The sequence below is a fragment of the Lepidochelys kempii genome, chromosome 7 (assembly GCF_965140285.1).
Source record: "Lepidochelys kempii isolate rLepKem1 chromosome 7, rLepKem1.hap1, whole genome shotgun sequence".
NCBI lineage: Eukaryota > Metazoa > Chordata > Testudines > Cheloniidae > Lepidochelys > Lepidochelys kempii.
In genome coordinates this window covers 22,747,364-22,759,590 of record NC_136386.1, presented here as the reverse complement: position 1 = coordinate 22,759,590, position 12,227 = coordinate 22,747,364, and the positions used below count along the sequence as shown (strand labels likewise).

Sequence of the window (12,227 nt, the reverse complement as noted above, 5' to 3'; positions counted from 1 at the left end):
TAACTTCAATATCTCCTGGCAAGGAAAAGAACAGGCTGTAATTTTCCTTTCCGCTTCAAAACTGGCAGAGTTCCTCCCAAGTCAATATCCTACATTCATCACTAGTAAAGAATCTATGTCCAAATATACATTTGAATTGCCTGTGAAAAAGTCTTTTCTATTATAACACACAACTTGCCATCTACCATGCAAAATGCCAGTAGAGATGAATAGTTACCTAATTTGCAGGCTCAATGGGATGGGGCCATGTCATCCTCCTTTTTGTGCAGTTTTGAGAGTACTGGCATTCAACAGATAACATAAGTATCCATACTTGTAAAGATTATATCGGTCAGTCATTGAAGTTACTTGGACTTTGTCTAGCAAAACAGCCTGAGATATAAATTGAAACCTTCTAGGGGCACTCATCGGTGAAATGGAGAATGACTGCTTGTTTAGTGAGGTTAAGAAAACAAGTTAGAGTACGGGAAGTAGTATGATATACAGTATTTGGCTGAGTACATTATGGTAGTCCAGAACTGTCAGTTCTGGTCCCAGTTTTGTCCGTTCTGGTTTGAGTTTTATATTTCTAAAAGCTCATGTTTCAGGGCTTCAGCTGGTCACCTGCAGGAGTCAGAAAGGGTCATTTCCCTTCTCCCCTCTCTCCCCTGCCCTCTGGCAATGTACTCTGGGTTTTCTTGGTCTCCTTTGTCTGAAGCATCAGATATGGCCATGGCTGGTGATGGGTTGCTGGATGGCGTGGGTCAGGACTCTGAGGTGGCACCAAGCTTTCTGTGTCTCGCATGCTGAGTTGGCTGATTCTTGCTCACATGCTCAGGGTCTAACTGATCGCCATATGTGGAGTCAGGAAGGAATTTCCCCCCAGGCCAGACTGGCAGTGACCTGGGAGGTTTTTCGTATGGTGTATGGGTCACTTGCTGGAATTATCTGTATATCTCTGTCAGTTGCCTGCAATTGCAGGGACCTTGGGCATTGGTGCACCCTCAGTCTCTTCTGTTCTCTGCCTGTGGCACACAGTAGTTTAGTATGCTGTGGGCTGTAATACTCTGGTCTCATTTCAGTTGTTGGGCTTAGTATGTGGGTGCTGGGTGATGGTGTTGGACTGTGATATACAGGGGATCAGACTAAATTATAATTTCTGGCCTTGAACTCAGACTTCGTGACTTTGGGCAAGTCAGTTAAACTTAAGCAGTGAGGTTCATCATTTGTGAAATAGGGAGACTACCTGCCTCAAAGGGGTATTTGTGAAGTTTAATGTTGTTAAAGCTCTTTAGTACAGGGGCTATGTATTATTATTGGGTATTAAAAATTGCAGTGTAGATGCTTAGGCTGGAGCCCAGGCTCCAAGATCCTTCCCTCTTGTTGGGTTTCAAGCCAGGCTCCAGTCCGAGCCCGAATGTCTACACTGCTATTTTTACCTCTGCAGTGTGAGCCTCCTAGCCCGAGGCAGTTGACCTGGATTCTAAGGCTCTCTATTGCTAGACTCTTCTTTTTAGCTGTGGAGACATTCCCTAAGTCCAAAGCTCCTTTTGTCTTAGCTGGAGGTTTGTGATTAACTTATCCTTAGATATGTTAATTGAGGGGTGAGTTCACAGTTATCAAGAGGTCTGTAATTCATACAGTCATGAGTACCTCTGGCAGTATGTCTGCACTGCAGTTAAAAACCCACGGCTGACCCATGCCAGCTGACTTGAGCTGTGGGACTGTTTAATTGCAGTGTAGGTGTCCGGGCTCAATCTGTAGCCTGGGCTGTAGGACCCTAGGAGGTGGGAGGTCCCAGAGGTTCAGCTATAGCCTGATCTAGAAAGTCTACACTGCAATTAAACAGACACGTGAGCCCAAGTCAGCTGGCATAGGCCTTCAGTGGGTGTCCGATTGCAGTGTAGACATACCCTGAGTTTAATAGTACAAGGTAGCAGAAGGAAAGCTGTCTTTGGGAGGCCTATAACTCAGAAATCCGTTTGTTTCTTTCACCAATAAAAGATATTACCTCACCCACCTTGTCTCTCTAATCTCCTGGGACTAACATGTCTACAACAACACTGCAAACAGCAGATTTTAGAGAGGCGCTTACAAGAGTCAAGTTTAAACCATATAAAATTGTGGGCATGGAAACTCCTCTAGCTGTTTTTCTGTACTGATGCATGTGCAATATAAGAAGTGTACATTTTCTTCAAGTTGGATTCCCGAAACATTTAGTGGGTACCGTAGGCGCCGACTCCATGGGTGCTCCAAAGCTGAAGTGCCCATGGGGGAAAAATGGTGGCTGCAGAGCACCCACCGGCAGCCAGCTCCCGTCCCCCCAGCACCTCCCGTCCGCTGGCGGCCCCGTGGATCAGCCTCTCCCCCTCCCTCCAACACCTCCTTCCTGCTGCAGATCAGCTGTTCCGCAGTGGGCAGGAGGTGCTGAGGTGAGGGGGTAAGAAGAGGCGGGGTGGGAGTGGGGGCTTGGGGGAAGAGGTGGAGTGGGGGTGGGGCCTGGGACAGAGCTGGGGGTGGGGGTCGAGTACTCCACGACACGTTAGAAGTTGGTGCCGCTGGTGGGTACCATACACTAACTTGGGTAAAACGTGACAGGTTGAGACCTTTTTGACCTGCGTCACATCAATAGTTTGATCTCTAGCTCTGTGCAAAATACCAGAAAACAAAACCTCACCTACAGTTTTTTTTTTTTTTAAGTGGCTATTTATGGGGTCTTATATGTCTGGAACCCTTGGCTCAGATAACTCCAAATTTTGGTCACTAACACTATCCTGCACCCTCCTGAGGCACACTAAATTTCAAAGAAACCAACTATGGGTGTTCTTTTTAGAGAACTTGGAAAGGTCCACCTTTAAACAGGTGGCACAATGCAACCTTAACAATAGTGGCACTCCCATGCCACTAGAATATAGCAGTCGCTTCACCCACCACTGAAATGCAGCTATCTCTGGGGTGGAATGCAGCAGCTGTTCAGTTGCAGTGCTGCACAGCTGTTTATGCTGACAGGAAGTAAAGCAGCATATTGTATCCAATGGAAACAGCAGAGGCAACTCCAGGATGCAGAATTTAGTTATCTGAGCTGTAATTTAACTAGAACACTGAGGTTAATGGTGCTATCCTTATGAGAAGTCCCAGGGGTGGTTCCTCTCTATTTTGGTCCACATTGTCCTCTTACTTGACATAGCATAGTACTGTCATAGCAGATTGGGCTTTAGTTCTGCCCAGCATGGTAACTAATCCACAGCAGTGTCCAATCCCGAAGCTTTGGAGGAAGGTGAAACCAGATCTGTTGAACAGTGTTCTTGAATACTTGAGGAAGGGCAGGAGTGTTTTCTTCCTAACCACAGAGGTTATGCTCCTGAAACATACGATTTGGGTACCTCATCTTAGTATTTGTAATAGAATATTATTGGATCATGGAAGTCAGAGATGGAAAAGATCTGTTAGATCATCCACTCAATATTCCTGCTAAATCAGCCACCAAATGGCTATCCCCTTTTTAATTCTAGCTATATTATTGAACTGCCATGCTGGGGCAGGGAATTCCAAAGCAAGTAGTGAGGTCATGGCTGTCAGTGATAAGGATGCGATAATCAGAAAAGAAGAAACCTTTCTTTGTCCTGTTCGATGTATTCCTCCAGAGTTATTTTCCTCACATGTTAAAGAGAAGTTGTCTGTGACAGCCAAATACTATTAAAGGGAGAACGCAGTTTTCCAGCTCAGCTAGCCACTTACAGGTTTTTGTATATGTGCAATAACATACCACAACATACCACAGTACCTGACCATTGCACCAACATGCTCACTCTCAAATACCCACAGCATGTCTTGTGATGCAAAAACATCCCACTGTGTGATTCCCAGCTGCTGTAGACATACTAGCACTTGCTCCCTTCAAGATAGCCCCCTAAAAGTAGAAGTGTAGCCAAGGTAGCACAGGCAGCAGTGAGGAGTGGCATGGACTAGCTGTGCCAGGCACGTGTCCGCAGAGTTCAGGCTGCTTTGTACTTAGCACAGCTAGCCTGTGCTGCTGCTCGCCACTGCCATGCTACCTCAGTTACGTGACTGTTTTTAGAACACCAGCTCAGTAGCGCAAGTATGTCTGCGCAAGCTAGGCATCACAGCCCTAGCTCAGAGTGTAGACGTATCCTTTATCACAAGTCACTAGTTTATGTCAATCCTGACTTGCGACACCCCAAGCTATCTATGTCCTGGGCTGTCATACAGCTCTGTCAGGGCACCTCATTTCTGACCTGCCACACCACCTGATATCTCAGCCCTGGGCTTTTCCTGAGTAAATGCATGAAAATGTCTAGGTTTAGATTCCACCCCATCTCCCCCACAAACTCATTTGTAACTGCCGTATACAGTTCAGTCTGAATACAGTTCACCAGAGTGTAAAAGAGCAATCTTCCGTGGAATCTTTTGACTACATCTGGGACCTCTGTAATAATCAACTAGTTTGTCTGGTGTATAGTAACCACCAGGAAATTGCTCTCCTGCACTGGCCTATGGGGCTGCTATGTCCTAAAATGATAGTGGTAGATATTTACTTTGCTGGTGTATTTTTAGTTTCAGGACAAAATAGTGGCGAATACTGGTAGGGTTTAGGGATTTTTTTTTGAGGCGGTTGGGCAAATAAACTGACTTCCAGAGTTGGGAACTCTGTCCCAGAGGGGTGGAGAACAGGGCCTGAACCAAAATCCTTCATCTGAAAGTTCATGAACTTGAGGAAAGTTAGGAACCAACTCTGTGGTGGAAAGACAGAGGTTTATGTGGGCAGGGACTGGACTCGTCTCCCTTCTCTGACTGACTAGGAGGAATGAGCATGGTTTCCATTAATCTTTAGAACAGAATATCCTCCTGCCATTCTCTGTTACTGCAGCATTTACAGCCCTGTTTTCTCAGTGCAACTAACCCCAGGGATAAGTTTAAGATTAAATGGCACTTACCTCTACCAAAGTTTTGTGTAACAACCACCCTTGAGCTACCCCATGGTGGACTCTTCTTTTAGTTAAACCTTCTGTTACCATGCAGATACTTAGGCTTTGTCTACACTGGAACTTCGCTGGCAAAACTTTGGTCGTTCAAAAAAAACACCACCACCCCAAGCGACAAAAGTTTTACAAACAAAAAGCGCTGGTGTGAACAGCGCTTTGTTGGCAGGACAAAGCTGCTGCCAGTCGTTGGGGGTGGAATTTTTTTTATCGGCAGAAGAGCTCTCTCTTGCCAACAAACAGCAGTTACACTGCGCGCCTTTTAGTGGCACGTCTGTAAAAGTTGCGTAGTGTAGACATAGCCTTATTGTCTTCCTCCCAGATGCAGAAGGCTCTCCTCCCCTCCACCTCCCAATCCTGAGTCCATGATCTTCCTCCTAAAGGAGACTGCCTGCCACTAGCAATCAGCGGGGTACTTCCCTGTGGCCTGTTGCTCTGCCTTGTTCCTGCATCTGCCCCTGGGGCCTAGATCCCAAGGGTCTTGCCTTAATCTATCCCTGTAATAGCTGGCTGTCTCAGTGTGTATGTGTTGGGGAGGGGGAAGTGTTACTGTCTGATTAATTGACAAACATTCTGACAAACATTTTTTTACTAGCCCAGAATTTATGGTGGAAATTCTTTAGGAATCTTGCTTTAACCTCTCGGGTACTCTGCACTTCTTCATTGGGTTTATATTCACACAGAGGTGAATTTGCCAAGACAGATGAATACAGCTGTTGGCTGGAGTAGCAGTTACCTGCCACTGCTGAACAGCCAAGAGAGGGTTAAAGAGAAAACCTCTTCTGAGCCACTAGATTGGTCCTGACTAAGATGAATGTCTAATTCACTCGCAGCGTCCTTACTGCTGCCAGTAATAAAAAGCTTGTTTCACATATTCACCCCACTGCAGACGTTTCTCTTAAATTAAATATCAGGAGGACATATAATAGCACGATTCCATGCCAAGCCAATATTATCAGATTGATGTCAGCAGTGATAATAGAAGAAGGATAAGTTGATGAGATTTCATTTATTAAATAAAGGGAATACATGGAAAGAGATAGGAACTGGTAACTCTCAGCGTGTCGAAATGCAGCAAGATCTCTCTGGCTCCAAGCTTACCTCAAGGGATAGCAGAGAGAAAAATGCCCTTTGTTTCATTTAAGAAAACCTCTCCCTTCTTTTCCAGACAAAGACCTGATTTAGCTTACTCAGTGGGAGGGGGAGAGGAGGATCTGAAATCCTGGATTTCATGTGTACACAGCCTTCCTTCCCATTGGACAGCAGAGAAGCAAAGGTTTGTTTTCCCCCAGTTTGATGAGAGAGGCAAAACTAATGAGTTATTTTATTTCTAGTTTCAGCTATTCCTCTTTCCACCTGTTGATTTACACCTTGCCTGATATGCAGACGGGGGCCTAGATTATGGACTTTGACTTTCATATTGATATGCTTCATTTTTCTTCCTGGGGCATTGTTCAAGCCCCTAACCTTGCAACCCTGCCTCCTGTCCTTTCTCTCAGCCCCTGTAGATGAGTCCCATCTGACTGTTTCAGTAACACTGGTGGGAATTATAACTCAATGTATTAAACAAGGTCTAAGAGCCTAGCCTTCTCTGGAGCCCAGCATAGTCTTTTTTAAAAGAATACATTTATTTTTCCTTTTAAAAAACAGAATGAGCCTTGAACCTTTCTAAAGAGAGCCCCAGATTTGTCACTGCACCAGACCCCTTTTTGCTGAGCACCCTGTCTTACCAACAGCAGCCCAGTGGGGAGGCTAGAATGCTACCTTCCTCAGAGAAGTCTGAGCCTACTGGCTGTAGCTAACCAAGGGGGCGGGGTGGGAGGGAAGGTACTTCAGAGGCCAAAATGGGATATCACTCTCAGGATATTATAAAGGTGTCTGAAGTATGACATTCTGTTGGATTCCACTAGGCTCCTCAGGCGTGGCTCCTTCTCGGGGGGGTTCAGAAACACCCGTGAGCAGGGACAGATGAAGGCATAGGCACAACGGGTGCTTGCGGCCATAGCTCTCAGTCATGTGGTGTTGTCACAATCACAGGTTCCAGGTTTAAAAACAACAATTAAAAACGTGATCCAAGAGGAAGCAGCACAGTGATGTCTGCCTGAGCCTGCGCTAGCCTCGAACAGAGGGATGAGTAGCAGCCACTGGAACTAGGAAAGAAACTGCTTAGGCTTACATTCGCCACCAGAGCAGTCCAGGCACCCTCTTCTTTCAGGGAGCACGGCAGGCACGGGCTTAGGGTCCCACTGGGCTCTCCAGGATAGCGTCCCCTTTGATGGGGTTTGCACGGACCCCTGGGCTAGGCTCTTCCCCTCTAATTTCTTAGCTCCACAGGTCAGACTGAGGGCTGGTGGGAGAAATGGTGGAACCTCCTAGATGCTACCTGTTTATAGCACCAAAATCAGCTTTCACTTGCAATAGATCATACAGATCTGTGATCTTCCTGCTCCATCCGTGACATGCTTTGAGCAGTAGTGGGATAGTTAACAGACCTGGCATCTAAATAGTTATTGGGCACCTCATAGATGGCACAGTCCACCCCTTTCAGAGCTATTGTTTTAGGCTGTTTACAAACTCAGGCAGACTTTACTGCATTGGTTACATTCCTTCAATTTTTTAAAGTTTTCTTTACAACTAATGAGACTCCTTTTTTGAGTGAAAGCAAAGGCCTTGTCTAAATACAGGTTCTACTGATTTACCTAAGTAAGGTTGCGAAACAGATTTAGTTAAATCAGTGCAAATTCACTTGTGCAGGCACTCTTAAATCAATTTAAGACTGTCTTAACTCAATAATCAACTTAACTGTCTTTGTGTTTTATTCCTCTAGTTTATTGATCTAAACCTGTTTAGTTAAATTGGTGCAACTTGTGTGTAGATGAGATCTCGGCTTTCATTTTGAAAAAAATATTTATTGTAGCAGGGGTAAGGTATTTGTGATAACTCTGGCTCACTGAAATTCAGTTGCTGTGTAAACTCTCTGCTCTTTGGGGTGTTCTGTGAAGCAACGGCAGATAACACTGGTAATGCAGCTTCCCCCAGGCAATCTCTGTCACTTTACAAGGGTTGATCTCTCGCCTCTTGCAGGGGAGAGGCAGTGGTAGGCACCTCACCAGCTGCTTTTGGTTTTGTTTTTAACCCTGTGCAGTGCTGCCTGTGCCCCCCGCACAGTCTGGGCAAGAGGGTGCCATGAGCTCTCAAGCGTGTCCTACCTTGTCATTGATCTTAGTCAGTGAAGGCAGGCACCATAGCAGGGGAGGAACCAGCAAATAAGGGTTTAATGGCCCTCCATTCTGAGACTGGCAAAGTGAAACCCAAACACTCTCTAAAATGTATCCCTCCATCTGAGAAGCTTATATCACACTGTTAAATTCAGGTGAATATAGATGAATGATTTCATAACATATTGTATCTTTCTTCCCCCTTCCCTCCTGTTGGATACAGTTACAAAATACACGTTAGGTTTTTTTTAACATGCTGAGTTAAAAACCTAATTTAAAAAGTCTTAACTTTCCCAATGAATTGAGGGATTAGGTGGTATTTCCTGACCTAGCCCTGTTTGGTATTGTTTCGAAGGACTCACTGAGTTGATTAGAATGATATTAAAATTGCAGTGACAGAGCAAAATGCCAACCTTATGAGTTTCTGAAGTTCCCTGCAAGTTTTTGTCCATTTCAAACTTTTGGAAGGCTTTTAAAAGATTTTTTTTGTTTAATATGACACATAAAATAATGAACATACTCCAGGGATCCTACATAGGTATTACCTTCTTTTTAAAGACCATACCATTTCGGGGGGGGGGGAGGGTCTAAATTATTTGACTGTGTCTAATCCAAGCACAGCAATGTTGCTGTTACTTTTCATGCTGTGGCTGGTGTGTGGGGCATGTTGTTCCTGATAAATGCTAGAGCTTTGCCCTTGAGACTTGGTGGTGTGATCAAGACTGAAGGTGTACTTCTTGAACAGTGTCCTAGTACAATTTTCTCAGAGAAGTATCCAGATATAACAGAATATTTTGCCCTCATCATGCTCCCCCCCCCCCCCCATGCATCCCCAAACTAAAAAATGTGAGGGCTGGAAGTTCATGTCTGAGCTTCCTTCCCTGCATCCTCACTACAGTCACAAAGGATCCAAGAAGCACAGGATTTTTAGTTTTTTTTTGCCCAGTAGAAAGAAACATGACTCAAATAATAGCTTGAATATCCCTCTCGGCGCCTCCGTGACTGTGCACTGAAGTCATACGGATGCATTGACGACACCGTTTTTGTTGCTTGGGAAATGAATGTGATGTCATAGCACAGGATTACAACTTGCCTGTAGGATCAAGTGCTGTGGAAAGAATAGCTGGGTTCAATGTTCAGAGACAGACCTACAAATGTAGCAGTGCAGGAAAAGTGGGGATTTAAGGTGTAGTAGATTACATCTGAGAATTTCTTCCTGTGTGCACTCCCTCCTTAACATGTGCACACACTTGCACACAACTTCTAAAGTGTGGTGCAAATCCTGCAGTTTGTGTATGCCTGTCTGTGTAGATGATGGCACTTTGCTTAGTACCTAAGTACCATCATTGCTGGTGTGTTCACCTCTGCCTTCTCCATCATTTGTAACATTGCTGCTTGTGTGTTGTATGTACACGCATATCTTACAGTATATGAGGAAGATCCCACGTTATCCCTGGGTAGCTGTAAATGTCACCTATAGATGAATATTAAATGGATTATTTCAAAAAATAAAAAAACAGATTTAGTCACACTCTTACTCCCTACTTTTTCTGGCCACTAGAATGGTCCTCATGACCCCAAGCCTGCTCTTTTTTTTGAAGTGCTTAAATAGCTGTGACTTAAATTGGAGATTGTGAGGTGGTTTATTCAACAACTTATATAGATGCTCTTCCGACACCTCCCACAAGTCTACATGACAATCCTGGGGTATGATTGCGGCCTTAGTAGATATATCTGAGCTAGCTTTAATCTACCTAGCTAGTGTGCTGAAGCAGTGAAGCCATGGCAGCATGGACTGCAATGCAGACTGTACAAGCCTGTCCAGAACCCTGGGTAGTTACATGTGGGACTAGCCCACGCTGAAACCTGTGCTGCCACAGCTTTATTGCTCTAGCTAGATTAAAGCTAGCTCGTTCATGTCTACGTGAACTGCAGTCACATACCCAAACCTGCTCTGTTCTGACATACTTGAATAGCTGTGACATAAATTGGAGAATGAGGTGGCTTATTCAACAAGTCATGGTTGCTCCTCTGACTCTTAGGGTAGACCTCTGATGGTTTTGGAGAGTCTTGTGGTTCAGCACGGATTCCTGGGATTTACCTCCAGCTCTGCCAAAGATTTTTTGTGTGATTTGGGCAAATCATGTAATTTCTCTCTCTTTCCTCACTTACTGAATAGGGTTAACCCTTCCTAACCTCATGGGAGATTGAGGCTTGTATTTGCTAAGTGCTTTGAACTCCTCAACCGAAAGGCACTGTGAATGGTAGGACTCCTTTGGTGGTTGCTATTCCTCCTGGATGACTTATTTTATGAAGATTTTTCTCATGGTTCCAGTGCAGGGGTTTGCATACGTATGGAAACTGGTAGAGTTGAAGTAAGTAGGTGAACATTACCCTTGTCACAGATCCTCCTGTTTTCGTTTTCCCTACAGGCGGAGGAACACTGAGCCTATATGCGGAGGGCTGCAGTCTGAGATTCTGAAGTGCTACCAAGAAAACAAGCATGAAGTACTCAAGTGCTCAGAGCTGGCCAAGGAGTATCAGCGCTGTGTTAGTTCAGCACAGAAGGTAACAGTTACTTCCCCACTGCATCCTGCTGGCTTTGCTTCCCTCTCTGTGTGGTGTTTTCCTTATGAGGAGGTTTCCCTCAGATTGCTGTGGCCCTGATGGCAAGGTCAGAATGTTCACAGGCCTCAGTCTCTCCCCAGGACCTCCGCACAGGCTGCTGGACCCCCCAATTGCAGCAGGTGCTGATGCTCTTTGTTAGCATCTTGAGACAGTATTGCCAACCACTGTTGGGTTTCTGCTAAGCTTCTCATGAACCTTGTCATTTTCTCCAAATCTCAACTTTTCCTGTGGACCATGTGAGCTGCATCCTTCTCGTTTAAGACGGCAAAGCAATATTTCCAACACCAGCAATATTTTTGAATGACCGGAGCACTAAGTGCTCTCTGTCTCCTAGTATTGCACCCCAAATTGGGGGGCTTGCCTCCTATTGTTGCTGCTTGCCATTAGTTTCCCTAGATTGGCAAATTAGACCAAGATGTTTCCTTTAAGGTATTATGGGTATCCCAAAATTGCTGGCCCAGCATAGGAAACCTGCACCCCTTATGATCTGATTTTCAGAGGTGTGGAGCGCATACAGCTACCATTAACATCCATCCATTTTGGCTGCTCAGCACCTTGGAAGAATTAGGCCATTAGTATTTGAACAAAAGAAAGGGAATGGAAAAGATGCACAATTCACAGATCAGTTCCACTGGAAATTTACTCTTTCCAGGGCTTTCAACTGGCAAAAATAGTCTTTGAGATGGTGGTGAGTATAAGATGTGGGATTTCTAGTGTGTAAGGAAAGAGGAAAGTGTCCTTCCCGGTACAGGGCCATCTGCTCTGACTGAGCAATTTCTTGAAGGGTGTCGGGGTTTAAGGTGGGGTGGACTTCAGGGAAAAAGCGGAGCTTTGTAGGGAATATGAGACTGAGATACTTCTCCTGGGATCATCTGTGTGAAAGGGAGAGTCTGAGACTGTTGTGAAAGGAGCTTCTGTCCTTTGCATTAGCATTGTGAGGGGAAGCTGTTCGCCTGATTTAAGTATAACGTGAAGCAAGCTGCCAGCCGGCTCCCAGAAGAAGCCCCGACAGAAGGAGATGGGAAAATTGTCAGGATATATTAGACCAAATGTTGTTGCAAGTCCTAGTGGAATTTTTTTCTTTCCTGTTTATAAAGTAGGTCTTTGTATGTCTGCAAATCAGCAAGGTTAAAGCTGCCAGAGAAAGGGTTTTTCTCTGATATCTTTAAAGTCACCAGCTCCCAAAACATGTGGTTTCTTTTTCTTCCTCAGCTCTAAAGTAAAACAGGGACTGTGCTGCTGCTGCTCAATCTCTGCCCCCTGTTGCTGTGTGCAGAGCAGAGCACATCTCTTGCCAGTCTCTGCTAGGCAATGCTTCCTCCTTGCCCGCTGTAAATCAGGCTTGTAGCCTTTTCAGCAGAGTATATCTTTAGCAAATGCACTTACCAATACATCTTTATTG

At 45.0% G+C, this 12,227-nt stretch overlaps 1 protein-coding gene across 4 annotated transcripts in view; it reads left to right on the top strand.

The window, feature by feature from the left end:
* The window catches only part of CHCHD6 (coiled-coil-helix-coiled-coil-helix domain containing 6), a 169,599-nt gene that overhangs the window by 108,360 nt on the left and 49,012 nt on the right, over positions 1 to 12,227 (top strand). For 3 of the 4 annotated variants that reach the window (XM_073351350.1, XM_073351349.1, XM_073351352.1), the window contains 2 exons: positions 6,148 to 6,255; positions 10,630 to 10,765. In XM_073351350.1, coding sequence (XP_073207451.1) covers positions 6,148 to 6,255; positions 10,630 to 10,765 — 244 coding nt within the window. The remainder of the gene's footprint in view (positions 1 to 6,147; positions 6,256 to 10,629; positions 10,766 to 12,227) is intronic. The other variant, XM_073351351.1, reaches the window with a different exon arrangement.